This window comes from Limanda limanda, chromosome 15 (genome assembly GCF_963576545.1).
Source record: "Limanda limanda chromosome 15, fLimLim1.1, whole genome shotgun sequence".
In the NCBI taxonomy this organism is placed as follows: Eukaryota; Metazoa; Chordata; class Actinopteri; order Pleuronectiformes; family Pleuronectidae; genus Limanda; species Limanda limanda.
In genome coordinates this window covers 12,988,352-13,001,526 of record NC_083650.1, presented here as the reverse complement: position 1 = coordinate 13,001,526, position 13,175 = coordinate 12,988,352, and the positions used below count along the sequence as shown (strand labels likewise).

At 42.9% G+C, this 13,175-nt stretch overlaps 1 protein-coding gene across 1 annotated transcript in view; it reads left to right on the top strand.

Annotated features, from left to right (window-relative positions):
* Window positions 1-13,175, top strand: part of dst (dystonin) — a 78,174-nt gene that overhangs the window by 35,586 nt on the left and 29,413 nt on the right. Inside the window, exons 35-48 of the mRNA XM_061086721.1 lie at window positions 273-821; window positions 1,062-1,238; window positions 2,146-2,269; window positions 2,992-3,200; window positions 3,317-3,634; window positions 3,728-3,894; window positions 3,970-4,126; window positions 4,616-4,742; window positions 4,942-4,992; window positions 5,895-6,130; window positions 6,235-6,364; window positions 6,688-6,887; window positions 7,002-7,500; window positions 7,841-9,309. Of these exons, the coding sequence (XP_060942704.1) occupies window positions 273-821; window positions 1,062-1,238; window positions 2,146-2,269; window positions 2,992-3,200; window positions 3,317-3,634; window positions 3,728-3,894; window positions 3,970-4,126; window positions 4,616-4,742; window positions 4,942-4,992; window positions 5,895-6,130; window positions 6,235-6,364; window positions 6,688-6,887; window positions 7,002-7,500; window positions 7,841-9,309 (4,413 nt within the window). The remainder of the gene's footprint in view (window positions 1-272; window positions 822-1,061; window positions 1,239-2,145; window positions 2,270-2,991; window positions 3,201-3,316; window positions 3,635-3,727; window positions 3,895-3,969; window positions 4,127-4,615; window positions 4,743-4,941; window positions 4,993-5,894; window positions 6,131-6,234; window positions 6,365-6,687; window positions 6,888-7,001; window positions 7,501-7,840; window positions 9,310-13,175) is intronic.

Here is a 13,175-nt window from a genome sequence, read left to right as displayed (position 1 = left end):
TGGGGTGGCTGTGGCTCAGGTAGAGCGGGTCCTCCACTAACCAGAAGGTTGGTGGTTCGAACCCTGGTTCTTCTAGTCAACACTCCAAAGTATCCCTGGCCCTAAATTGCCCATGACATTGTATGAATGGTGTGTAATAGAGAAAGTGCTATAGTGATGGTAATATTTGAAGCCAGTAAAGGGAAGATATTGCAGAAATAACAGTGTCAAAGGTTACAAAAACTATTGCCACATTTTGCTATTGTGAACTCAAGTCTGTATTGTTCCCACAGGCTCACCATCAGGAGATTCTGTCCCAGCAGCAGGATCTGATCATGGCCACCCAGTCGGCTCAGGCTCTGCTCGATAAGCAAGCCAATGTGCTGTCCCCGGAGGAGAAGGAGAAGCTGCAGAGGAACATCCAGGAGCTGAAGGGACGCTACGAGGCCTCGCTGATGCAGGCCGAGCAGCAGATGAAGCAGGTGCAGTGTGTCCAGGAGGAGCTGAAGAAGTTCCAGGACGACTGCGAGGAGTTTGAGGTCTGGTTGGACCAGGCGGAGGGAGATATCGAGGAGCTGGGGGCTCCCACGGGCTCTCTCAATATCCTCGCTGACAAACTACAGCGACAGAAGAGCTTCTCGGAGGATGTGATTTCCCACAAAGGCGACCTTCGCTTCATCACTATCTCAGGACAGAAAGTATTGGATGTAGCTAAAGCCTGTGGAGCGGGTGACTCTGCTGCTAAGAATGCTCTGTTGAATGTGGATGCTTCAGGAACCTGTTCTGCTGTTAAGGACAAACTGGACTCAGCAGCAAGTCGATACAAAACACTACATTCACAGGTATTTAAAGCTGCAGTTGCTTTATTTTATCACTAGAGGGGAGCATTAGTCTTTACAGAAAGCTCAAAAAAAGCTGTGTGATGCCTCATTAAGATGTCACCATATTCGGTAGCCAACGTGAAATGTCAGAGAAAGTGATAGTTTTCAACCTTTTTAACTTATAGGTATTGTTGGTTTTTAATAATCAGATTTATGACTGTCCTAACATGCATTAAGTAGTTTCATGTCCTATTGTTTTAGAGCAATCAGCTCAGCAACAACCTCAAAGACGTGGTCGACAAGTACAAGAAATACGACGACTCCAGCGCCGGGCTTTTAAAATGGCTCAACAGTTCAGAGGAGGAGGCGCGGAACCAGCAGTCAGAGGCCATAGCAGCCGACCCACAGACACTACAGAAACAGCTGGAGGAGACCAAGGCAAGAAACACTCTGGGCCAGGGCCTTATCATTTAGGTGTAGTCTTGTTACCAAACCCTGGTTCCAAGCTTTTTTTAAATCTTGGAACCATCCCTCATAATTAAGGCCAATGGTATGAAAGAGCCTCTCTCTTCCCATGTGATGGATTAAATGCTGGGTGAAAATAATTTGTCATGGTTAAAATTCATAAGCCCTCAGAGTTATTTTTATTAACCTTCACCAAAATTGTGTGAGCTATCAGGATCGTTAAATTTGTAATAATCCAAGAAGGAATTTAAGCATATCTTTATTTAGAAGTATCACATGCACAACCCGGAGCACTGACTTTTTTTCTCGGCACAATAGACCTGTGTTACCATATACAGTGTTTCCACTGACTTAAAAACAACCAATGCTATTTTTAGCAGCGTGTTCAAATTTCAAACCCACATGCAAGTAGTTTTTTGATTCTGATTATTTGTAGCCTACATTCTCCAAGAGGACGATAAGAACCGAGGCCGACAGAGACGTCTCTGTAAGCGCTCCTGGCAGCAGTTAGCTTTAACATTTCTCTGTAGGGAGGTAGTGACTTACAGCACAGATATGCCAAGATAACAGGCGCCTGTGAGCCGACCAGCGAGCAATAATGTGCGTTTGGCTCCGGTTACAAATCACTGCAGAACTCCAAAGCACTTTGTGTGAGTGTAGCAGTTGAGGCAGACAGGTACATCGAACTATGTTTGTGTGGAATGACGCAATAATACACAGATACAGTCCAGACTCTCTTGCATGTCTTTGCTCTGTTGTCTCCATGTTTAATCCATCACTCTGGTGAAATGCATAACCTGCACACTTTAGTATGAGTACGGACAGAGGATGTGTATTTCAGTAGATGCAGATTTTAACTCCTCTTATTTAACTCCACCAGGCTCTACAAGGCCAGATGACAGGACATCAGACTGCCGTCGACACGCTGCGCAAAACAGCCGAGTCTCTGATAACGTGTGAAGGAGACCTGCTGAGCAACCCAGATGAGATCCAGGAAACAGTAGGTGAGGGACAAGAGTCAAAGAAGGGAGTATCTCCTTTGTCTACTTTATATAAGCGAACTAAAGGATTTTATGTTTGTTTAGCTGTTTTTCAAAATCATAGGTCCATATCAGTATGAGAAAATAAAATAATAAATACAGTGCAATTAGCGTAACATTTTACAAAATCAACCAAAACACAATCAAACATTAGTTCCAGTGATTCCAAAAACAAGATAAATTAGTTTTGTCTCGGTTAAGCCCCTGTGAATAAATGTTTTTGAGTCAGTTATACACACATACATTTATATACATGTTCCTTTGTTTTGGGGGTGACTGTCCTATGAGAGGGCTGATGGGAGGGGATGGAATTAGTTTCCCCAGCTTTAATAGGTATTAATCCTGCAAAGCTTTATTGTGCATTACAGTAAATAGCAATGTTGTTAAACCAGCAGAATGACACTCCAGAAATGTCAACATACCACCAAACAAGTGTCAACTATTTCTTTCCTGAATTATACAAACTCTGTCTGTGTGAAAAATGGCTTTGGGAATCTCATTTGCGTTCCTTTAAAAAATGTGAATTGATTATTGCTAATCCTTTTACCAATTTTTTTATGTTAACAAACTCATAAATGACCAATAATTTCTTCTCTGCTATGAAATGTTTATCTCACAATGTGTCCTAAGCAGTGAAACATTTCTAAGGTTGAAACATGACCCCGTTTTTCTTCCGTGTGCCCCAGACGACATAGTGGAGCGCTATGACAACCTGTCCAAATCTGTGAGTGATCGAAATGAGAAGCTTCAGATCACTCTGACTCGCTCCATGAGTGTGCAGGATGGTCTGGATGAAATGATGGGATGGATGGAGGGAGTGGAGGCCAGTGTGAAGGAGAAGGGACAAATACCCCTGGACTCTGCATCGATAGGAGATATCCTCAGCAAGGAAGCAGTGTGTACTCTTGACATAATTTTAGTACCACAATAAGTAGACACTGTAATTCATATATGCTGCAACTATTTGAGTTTCTGTATTCATTTAATTGATGTCCCTCCTGTGTTATTAAGGCCTTAGAGCAGGACATAGCAAGTCGCCAGAGCAGCATCTCAGCCATGAAGGCCAAGGTGAAGAGGTTTGTGGAGACGGCGGACCCGTCGGCCGCTGCGCTCCTGCAGACAACGATGGATGGACTCTCTCAGCGCTTCACTGACGCTTGTGACAAACACAAGCAAAAAGTTTCTCAACTGGAGCAGCTGAGAGAGAAAGTGGAGGAGTTTGAGACGGTCGCAGATAAAGTTGAGCAGTTTGTTGTGAAGCGTTCGCAAGATCTAAATGAGACGGACGGTCCTGGGAAAACCTTCAATGAAGTGTCCCAGCTGATGCAGGTAAAGTCTACGGATGTCTTTTTCAGCACAATTTATATATTTTATATTTTTTGTTTTTACAAAAACTGACTGAGTATTATAATTTCTTGATAGAGCACCAAAGCCGAGATGGCTGAACATGCCGGTGATTTGGAGAAGCTGCAGACTCTTTCCAAAGAGCTGTCGGAAATAAGCCCTGATGGAAACAAAGCCCAGCTACAGAGCAAGATGGACAACCTCTCCAATATTTTCACCACCTTTAAAGACACCGTCAAAGAGAAGTGAGTTGGTATACAGGGAAGGAAAATAAAGAGGGGCCTTGGATGGACGGTGTGACTGGATCTTGTCTCTTTCAGGGAAGAAGAGGTATCGTCCTGTCAGGACCAGCTGGGGGAGTTCAGATCCGCAGCCAGCTCCCTCACCAAGTGGCTGGAGGAGTCCAACGAGAAAGTACCTGCAGTTCAGCCAAGCAGCAGTGAGGGAAGTCTGGAGAAGGACCTGCAGATAGTCACTGTGAGTCATGACATGTTTAAAAAGTCTGCTGTACAGAGAGTTTTATTTAACTGCACTTAAAATGCTGGAACAGAAGCCCATTGATGTAATGCTTTATAGTTGACGTGTATTGCAGTAGATAGATGTGTGTTTCAATATAGTCTGTTCCTCCCTAAACATCCAAACTATCACAGCCTGCTTTCTCTACTAACTGAAGACAGATAAATGATGGGTTTTCACACAGGACAGACCTGGGAGTGAAACACTGTGTCCTCCAGCAGAGAGATTATTTTCCTCCCATGATGTCACAGCTCAAACAAAATTACACAAGTATCTCATATGTCTATCTGTAAAAAAAGAAAATGGGAAAACTATGTGAAATGTCAGTTTTCTTTATTTCTGTTACTCATATTTGCTGCAAATTATCAGCTTTTGTTTCATGTGATATCAATGTCATCTGTCATTTCGTAATGTATTCACAATTGACCCGTGTGATCATTCTCTCACCAGGGTTTACTAGACGAATGGACATCTAAAGGCCCGGCTGTCCAGGACCTGAACACCAAAGGATCAGCACTGTGCAGCCTCATCACTTTCCTCACATCTCCTGCCAAGACGAAGACTCCTAACAAGTCAGGTAGACATCAGCTTGCTCTGAGACACCTCGTATGTTAAAGGCTCCTTCGGTGGAATGGGAAGCATGTTGTTTGGGTGCACTTCTGAGAACTTGTGTAATCACTAACCATTAGAGATCATGGACGGATCTTTTATTTCCAACATTCCTTGTTGCTCTGCCTGTCTTTCACACAAAGCTTTGTCTTATGTCTTTGCATCAGCTCTTACTAATGGTGGTGGTCCAGCGAGCCATTCCTACCTAACTAATAAAGGTAATGAAGTGTGTTTGTCAATGCTGCTGTGAAAGCACTGTTTCTGTGGTCTGCTGTGATAGAACTAAGACCAATTCTAGTTATGACGCATCTGTGCTGCTTTTGAAAACCAAAGTATGTTGTGATTATGAGTTTAGAGTTTGTGAAGTATAAACTGTTGAAGGAGCCATATCAAGATTTTTAAGTTTGTGTATTTACTCTAAAGTCTGCAATAAAAGGAGTGGCCGATACTTCCGGGGAACAGTGAGGTCATGTGACATCTCAGTGCCCAACATTTTCATATTGCACGCCTAGCTGCTAGTCCTGCACGCCTCCTAATAAAGCCAGGTCACACAAGAGTGAAGGCTGACATTTCCCACAGGCATAAACCAAGTGTTTTCAAACAGATGCTGCAAATAGGAACTGCAGCAATTCTGAGCATGAAAACCTTTTCAAGTAATAACCCAAATTAAAATAAGGAAACCGAATATGAACATAATATGTCTCCTTTAACTGTTGAACTGTTGGGTGCAGCAGAGTTTGCTTACCTGGACAGGGACTTAGATAAGGACACAGCGGTTGAAGTGTGAGAAGTTCCTGTGACAAAATATGATTTAGTTTACAACAATTTAGCTCTGATTATTCAAACTTCTGTTTCATTCTGATAAAGCACTCACAAACTCATAAACAAATCTTTTTGCAGTTGTAGGTCTTGCATGTTGCTATAACTTATCATTAAGCCTGCAGTTACATTTAAGAATGTGTGCTTGAATTCCGATTGCAGGGAGTTGGTGATATTTTCCTCTTATATTCTGAAAATACTCCGGCCATTATATTAACAGAACTCCACTGTTATCAATTACATCTATGGCACTAAACTCGCAGAGAGGAAACTTGATGGAATTATTTCTGATGTCCCTCAGAGCTGATGGTAATTCAGCAGAACATGTCGTTCGTCAACGAGGGATACGCAAACCTCGGAGAAACGCTAAAGAGTCAAGCCACAGAGCTGAGTAGCTCAGTCCAGAAGGTGACAGAGGCCCAAAAGGAGACGGAGGACATGATGACGTGGCTGAAGGACATGAAGAAGACCGCAGCATCGTGGAACAATGAAGCTACAGAGAAGGAGTCAGTGAAAGCACAGCTAGAACAGCAGAAGGTAGGGAAACTTCCTCACTGACTTTGTTCTGTTGTGGAATCTCATTTGAGACTCTTCCTAGAAATCATAGGATTCCTTATTCATCATTTGTTTTATTTGCACAGGCGTTTGAAGGCGACATGAATCAGAAGCAGGAGCAGCTCCAGAAAGTCAGAGAGAAACTACTCAACTTGATTAAGACTCATCCAAACTCCCCTGAGGCAGCAAAATGGAAGCAGATGCTGGCAGAAATAGGTATGCACCAAGGGTTCGTGTCCAGATGGCCCTCTGTAATTATGTCACTGAGCCGCTTGGTTGATGTGTTGACTCCCACTGATGAACTGTATCATCACAGCACCTCCGCTTGACAAAATGGCACATACTGTTAACAAATTTGACCAGAGATGACCTCCATCTTTCCCGAGTCAGTAGCTGCGACACCAGTTAAATTAACACATTCTCAGTGCCAAGTCCTGCACAGTGAGAGGTTTGCTTAGTGAACAGTAGGACAGTGGATGAGAAGGTGCTGTTGTGCTGACTAATGTCTATTTGTGTGATCGTTCTGCCCTCCTGCTCAGACGCTGCCTGGGCAGATATCAGTGGCTCCATAGAGCAGAGGAAGCAGAACCTGGAGCAATCCAACAAGAACCTGGACACCTTCCAAACGACCGAGCAGCAGCTTGGTCAGTGGCTTTCAGAGAAGGAGCTGATGATGACCGTCCTTGGACCACTTTCGATAGACCAGAACATGCTCAAAATGCAGAAACAGCAGGTTCAGGTAAGCATTGTAGCAGTAGTTTGTACTGATCTGAGGGTTTTACACACTTTTTTAATAAGAATTTCATCTAGTTTTCTGATAGATTGCTCATCTCGATCTATTTTTTCCCTTCAGATCCTCCAGAATGAATTTAAGAGCCGCAAACCTCAATATGAGCAGCTTGAAGAGGCTGCCTCAGCCATCCTAAGCTCCTCAGGCAACCAGGACCCCTCAAATGGAAAACTGGTGAGGGAGCAGCTAGCTGCCGTCACCCAAAAGTGGCAAGGCATCACAGGGCAGCTGGACCAGAGAGACAAACTCATCGACCAGGCCGCGGTAAAGACTGGGGAGTTTCAGGAGTTGCTGAGGAGTGTCGGTCAGACCGCCACTCAGCTGGAGAATCAGCTCACCAGCCATCAGGGCCACAGCACCCAGCCCGATGCTGTGAAGAAGCAGCTGGAGGACGTCCACAACCTCTCCGCTCAGCTGAGGGAAGAGAGGAAGAAGCTGAAGGAGGCCGAGGCCATCAACACAGAGCTCACAGTGATGGTGACCGAGGACTATCTGAAAGCAGACTTAGCTAGGCAGCTGGAGAGTGTCAGCAAGCCCTTCAAACAGCTGGAAGAGAAAGCAGGTTGGTCTTGTAACTTAATCTAGTAATGTAGTGTTGTAATGTTTGGAAAGAAGAAATGATTCTGTTTGTGTTGAGTCACTGTGGAGTATATTTATACAATGAAAACAACTTCTTAAAATACTAAACTGTTTTCATCACAATTTTTCTTGTGGACTATTCGAACTCTGGCCAAGTCACTAATTTTAGAATTCAGCATAGTTGTCCACGATGAGATTGATTTCTCTGCTATGTCAGAGATGTGGAATGAAAAGCGATACGCCTATCTTCCTTTTGGTTTTGTTTTTTGTGTCAAATGTGTAATAACATTTAACACACTAATTACCAAATTTCTCTGTTTTAGAAAAACGAATCCAGCAACTGAACTCGACCTTTGCCAGCTCTCAGCAGTTCCATCAGACCTCCAAAGACTTCCAGTCATGGCTGGGTGAGAAAATTCAAGACCAATCTAAGCCCCATCCCATCTCTGCCAACGCAGACATCCTGCAACAAACTGTGGAGGAGCACAGCAAACTCCAGAAGGCTCTCAGAGAACATGAAGACGTTTATAACACGATTGTCGGGGAAGGGGAGATGCTCATGCAGAACACTGATGGTGCAGAAAAGATGGCTCTGCAAGGGCAGCTCTCCACCCTCTCTTCCAACTGGGAGGAGGTGAAGAGGAGTTCTGCAGACCAGGCTGATAAACTCCAGACTGCTCTGCAGAGATCTCTGAAGTATCAGGAGCATGCAGAGAAGCTCAGCTTATGGATTCAGGAGTGTGAAGCTAGCGAGGGCCAAGTCAAACTCGCCATTGACCCTGTTGCTGTTGAGGGCTCCATTTCTCTGGTTAAAGCTCTCCAGAAGGATGTTGACAAGCACAGGCGGATAGTGGATCAGCACAACACATCCGCAGATAGTCTTCTTGAGGTGGCCAACACAGACACTCAAGTTGTAAAAGAGGAGAAAGCTAGCATTTGCAAAAGGGTGGACAATGTAGTGGAGGGTCTTCACAGCAAGAGAGAGTCCCTGGAGAAGATCTCCCACACAGTTAAAGAATTTAACGATACCTATAAGGAGGCAAAGGTTCAACTTGAGGGAGCTAAGAAGCAGGTGGAGGCCTATGAATCCCAGGGAGTGCAGGGTCACAGCAACAAGAACCTGACCAACATGAAAGCCCAACAAAAGAGCTTAGAGGGATTGCAGAACCAAGTTGAGCACCTGAAGAGCTTGTCCAAGGACCTTGTTGTAAATGTCCCAGATGCTGATGGAGTGACAGACCTGTTACTGCAGGCTGACAGTATAGAAAAAGACTACAGCATCCTGAACATGAAGCTAGAGGAGACGTGCCAAGTGTTGGAGGGTAAACTGCAGGGTATCGGGCAGTTCCAAATCAGCATTCGTGAGATGTACACCAGTTTCACAGACCTGGACGATGAGCTGGACAGCATGGCTCCTGTGGATCTCGACCTGGCCACTCTCAAAGAACAGCAGGACACCATCGAGAGCTTCGTGGGTAAGCTGCAAGAGCTGATGGCCAACACGGCCAATGCTGGAGACAGCTGCAAGAAGATGCTCGAGACGGAAACGTCCCCTGACCTGTTGGGCCTGAAGAGAGACCTGGATGCTCTGAGTAAGCAGTGCGGTAAACTGTTGGACAGAGCCAAAGGCAGAGAGGTGCAGGTGCAGAGCTCGCTCACCAAGCTTGAGGAGCTGTACGGCAAACTCCACCACACGGAAGATCAACTTTGCAGAGCTGTGGACAAGGAGGCAACCCAGGAGGTGGTCGCCATGGAGACAGACGTCATCAACAAACAGCTGGAGGCCTTTAAGGTACAGTGTCCCTATGTTTGACCTTTGTCTTGTTGCATGGGCCTAAATAAAGGATTTCAGTTGGTTTAATTTCCAGTACTCTGGTTACAACCAGTGAGTTGTTTGATTAAATATGTGTAAAACAGCAGCATTAAGGTCAATGTTGACAGTTTGTTCCACATTACATTTGCACCTGTTCATCTTGTGCTCTCAGGGGATCAGTACAAGTTGCTACAGTCGTGAACATGAAGACATAATTATTCTTGTGGGACTTTGCATCTTTTCACACACCAAGCTTGTTGCCTGTCTGTGTGTTTGATCCTTTTTGTCACCTCTTAAGGACCTTTTCCAGCTAAAACACTGAACTTGTCAGGACCAGTAGACCCCATGGGGGCTAAAGGCCCAGCTTTAAACTTGATGTTAAAAACAAAACATAATTTTCTGAGAGATTTTGGTTAGGGTTAGGCTGAAGTCAATGCAAAGTGCTGATGAGGATAGCTGTGCAAACCTGTGTTTCTGTGCATGTGTGTGTTGCTAGTGCTGTCCCCATATCTTTAAACTGAAAAAATACTAGCATATTTATATACGTTTTTTTTACGAAAAAATGTATGAGTGTCAAACATAATTAGATGCTTACCCTTGATTTGTAGAGGAAATCAGTTTTAAAAGAAACAAGTTCCATCTTTTTTTTTCATTTTTAACTGCCTCCTTTGCTTTTCAGATTAGCAATTAATGATAAATGCTACTTGAATTATCCAGGCTAAAGGCTGTAATCTGTCCTATTATTCCTACTCCTTTTAATATATTTATCCTAATTTATATACAAACAATATATTACCAGTTGTCATTCCACAAAAACCTTGCATTGTGGCAGAATGCCCAGAGGCTCTATAGTGAAGACACTTGCTATGTATGTGGCTATCCCCAGGGGACTGCTGCCTCTTTCGGGGCATCTGTTGGTAACAAAAGAGCTGCGGCCCAAATGCAATGATGATGCAGGAGGGACGGACCCTAAGAGCCAGGTGGCGGCCAGCAGGGCGTCTCTTGACTCATTAGTTAAGCTGGGCCTGGATTCTGATCTCTTAACATTGATATTGTTGTTCTTTGACTTGTGAACCTTCGCAGTCCGACATTATCCCGGACTCTCAGCTCAGAGTAGCCTGGTGTTAATGTGACTATTTTGACATAGATGCCTCTAAGTGAAGTGATGGATAGTGAAATAAAATTCTGCAGCATTAAGTGCAAGGCTAAGTGTCCCTTTAAGCTTGTGGTAAAGGTTCAGTAATTTAGTTCAATTAACTATAATGTAATTCTGCCTGCATAGTTAATGATGCTTCTATCTGGAAGGATGTTAATTATTAAAATGTATTATTATGCACCAGGAGTAGATGATTTAATTTGTTATATAATCTCAAAACACTATGTAATATTACCTTTATGTCGTTGTTTATTTTGTTAAGAATGACAGTGAAGGAAAGGCATGTTTTCAGTTCCTCTGTCTCTTATTGTTTCTAAAATATCAGAGGGCTCTGTTGGTATCACTGAAATTTAAACAATGGGGGAAGCCATTAGAAAGATTTAAAGGCAGATGCAAAATATTTTAAAAGCCTTTAAATTCCTGTGGACTTTTCTGAAAGAGGATTAACCTATATTTAGATTAAATTACGAAACACTTCTCTTTTTTTGTCAGTATTAGATCGCGTTGCAATAAAACAATGTAAACAGCCGTGTGTAAGCAAATGACACAGATCTTTCCTAAGATGTAGGTCAAGGGATTTTTGTTTTCATTAAAACCTTTGTTGAGTTACGTGGATTAAAACATTGTTGGGGTATGTGGGGGTGTAAGGGAATTTGCTGTGAGGAGTTTAGTATCGAGGCCTTGCAGGGTTACTATTAAAGAAGTGATTGATTCAAATTGTCGCGGAGCAGTGTTGTCATGGTGCGTGTTTTCACCCCCGCTCTTTGTCCTGTCACTGGTTTGGGTTGAGAGGGCACATACGAGCTCAGCTGCCGGTGGAAAATCCCCTTTGTGCTCGGTACTCGGCATCAGGAGAGAGAGAGAGAGCTGTCAGCAGCAGCAAAAATCAAACTCTTTATTTATTTATGGCATGAAAACATTATAGGATTTTGTCCTATTCTGACTAAGTGGGCTTCATTGGCGACTAGTGAGAAAGAAATAAACTCACGCTCGGATTCACCCCTTTCATCTGCTTTTACCATTTTAGGTGAAGTTTAGATTTGGAGACACGCCTGACTTCACATGTTTACTCTCGTTTTCCATCATGAGATTTGTTGAGGCTTTGCTGAGGAGGTCCTGGTGTAAGTATAACTTTACGTGTACGTTAAAGAGCAGCTCCAGTGACTCAACACTGCTGGGGGGTTAACGTGGGTGTCTGTTCTCAGTGTTCAGACATTACATCAGCGCGTCTTTCACTGCAAAAAGGAAGTTCCACCATCTGAATCATACTGTAGCTAACCAGTGGGATTGAAGTTGACGGTAAAGAGGTGTCATTAGGAGCTTGTATTGTTGCTGAGTCACTGCAACAGAAATGACAAGTGAAACATGAAACCTCTCTGGGTCAGTGTGTATACATGTACAGTGCTCATTGTTTTGCTGTGAGACAGTTTTGTTGAGATTTCTATCCATCGAACATTTTTCTTTCCTTTGTTTTCGATGGAGACCTAAAAAGTATTAAAGCAGTTCTCAAGCTTAATGCCAGAATACCAGTTTGAAAACAATCCTCTGTTCACTCCCACAATACATCTGTGAAGTTGAAATGAAAAAGGGAATATTGTCTCAGCTTTCTTGGTTTGCAAGATCACTACTGAAGCAATCATTACAAATGCTGATATCATGTCTACTGGCAAAGAAATTAATCTGCAGCAAATGTTATTGATTTGTGTAAACTTAGTTTAATGTGGTTTTATTGGTCACCAATGAAGGTGAACTATGGTGGTCCTACATTGCAAAACCCGATAACAAATCAGTAAACACAATGACAAGTCACAAAACAGGATTTGTTAGCACTTCCTTCCTCTTAAAGAAGCAGAGATGTGTGTGTCCAATCAGCAAAGAGCCTTTTTAATAGTAGATACCAACCTGTTCCATGAGAAGTTAATTCCGTTATGTTTACATATGTATACATATATATGTACATATATATACATATATATATATGTCTTTTGGAAACCATGAAACAAGTCAGTAAATTATCAAGAAAACTTAATTTTTCATTTTATTTAAAGTTTATTGTTAAAAAACAATCGACAAAATAAGACAAATAAGACTGATTCAAAGTTATTTTGGATTTATCACTGGTGAGTCTGATAATCCACTTTACGAGCACATGTTTCTCTTTGTCTGACTCAGAGATTTGACTTTTAGTTGCCTCTGTGCTTTTGTAGAAATTTCTGTGCGTGATTATTTGGAGAGGCTGATGAGTGATGCCGTTGAAAGAGCTTTATTCAGCTTCGACCTTTGGTCTCTGCAACTTTTGTTCTGAAATTGCTCAAAAAGCAGTGATGCGAGGGTCGAAGAGGACCACAGATCAGGACAAAGGGACCTGAAACAACCAGGGAAATCACCAGAAGAATTATTACATTTCAAATGAATGCAGATTTCAGGGGCTGAACATTCTTTTAAAAAAATCCTACTAGATCTTTAACTGCTTATGTATCTATATGTCCTCTCTCTGTCTCTTCTCATGTGTGCAGAACTGCACACAAAGTTTGGAATCAGGATTTTCACCAAACTACGGTGGTACAGACCATCCAGGAAACAAAATAAATTCCATTTATTATCTCCTCCATCCTCCTTTCTTCTCTTAACCCGGTCACTGGAAATAAAAAGCCCCTTCATGCACTTGGCAGAGCCGTCGGTGTTAAAT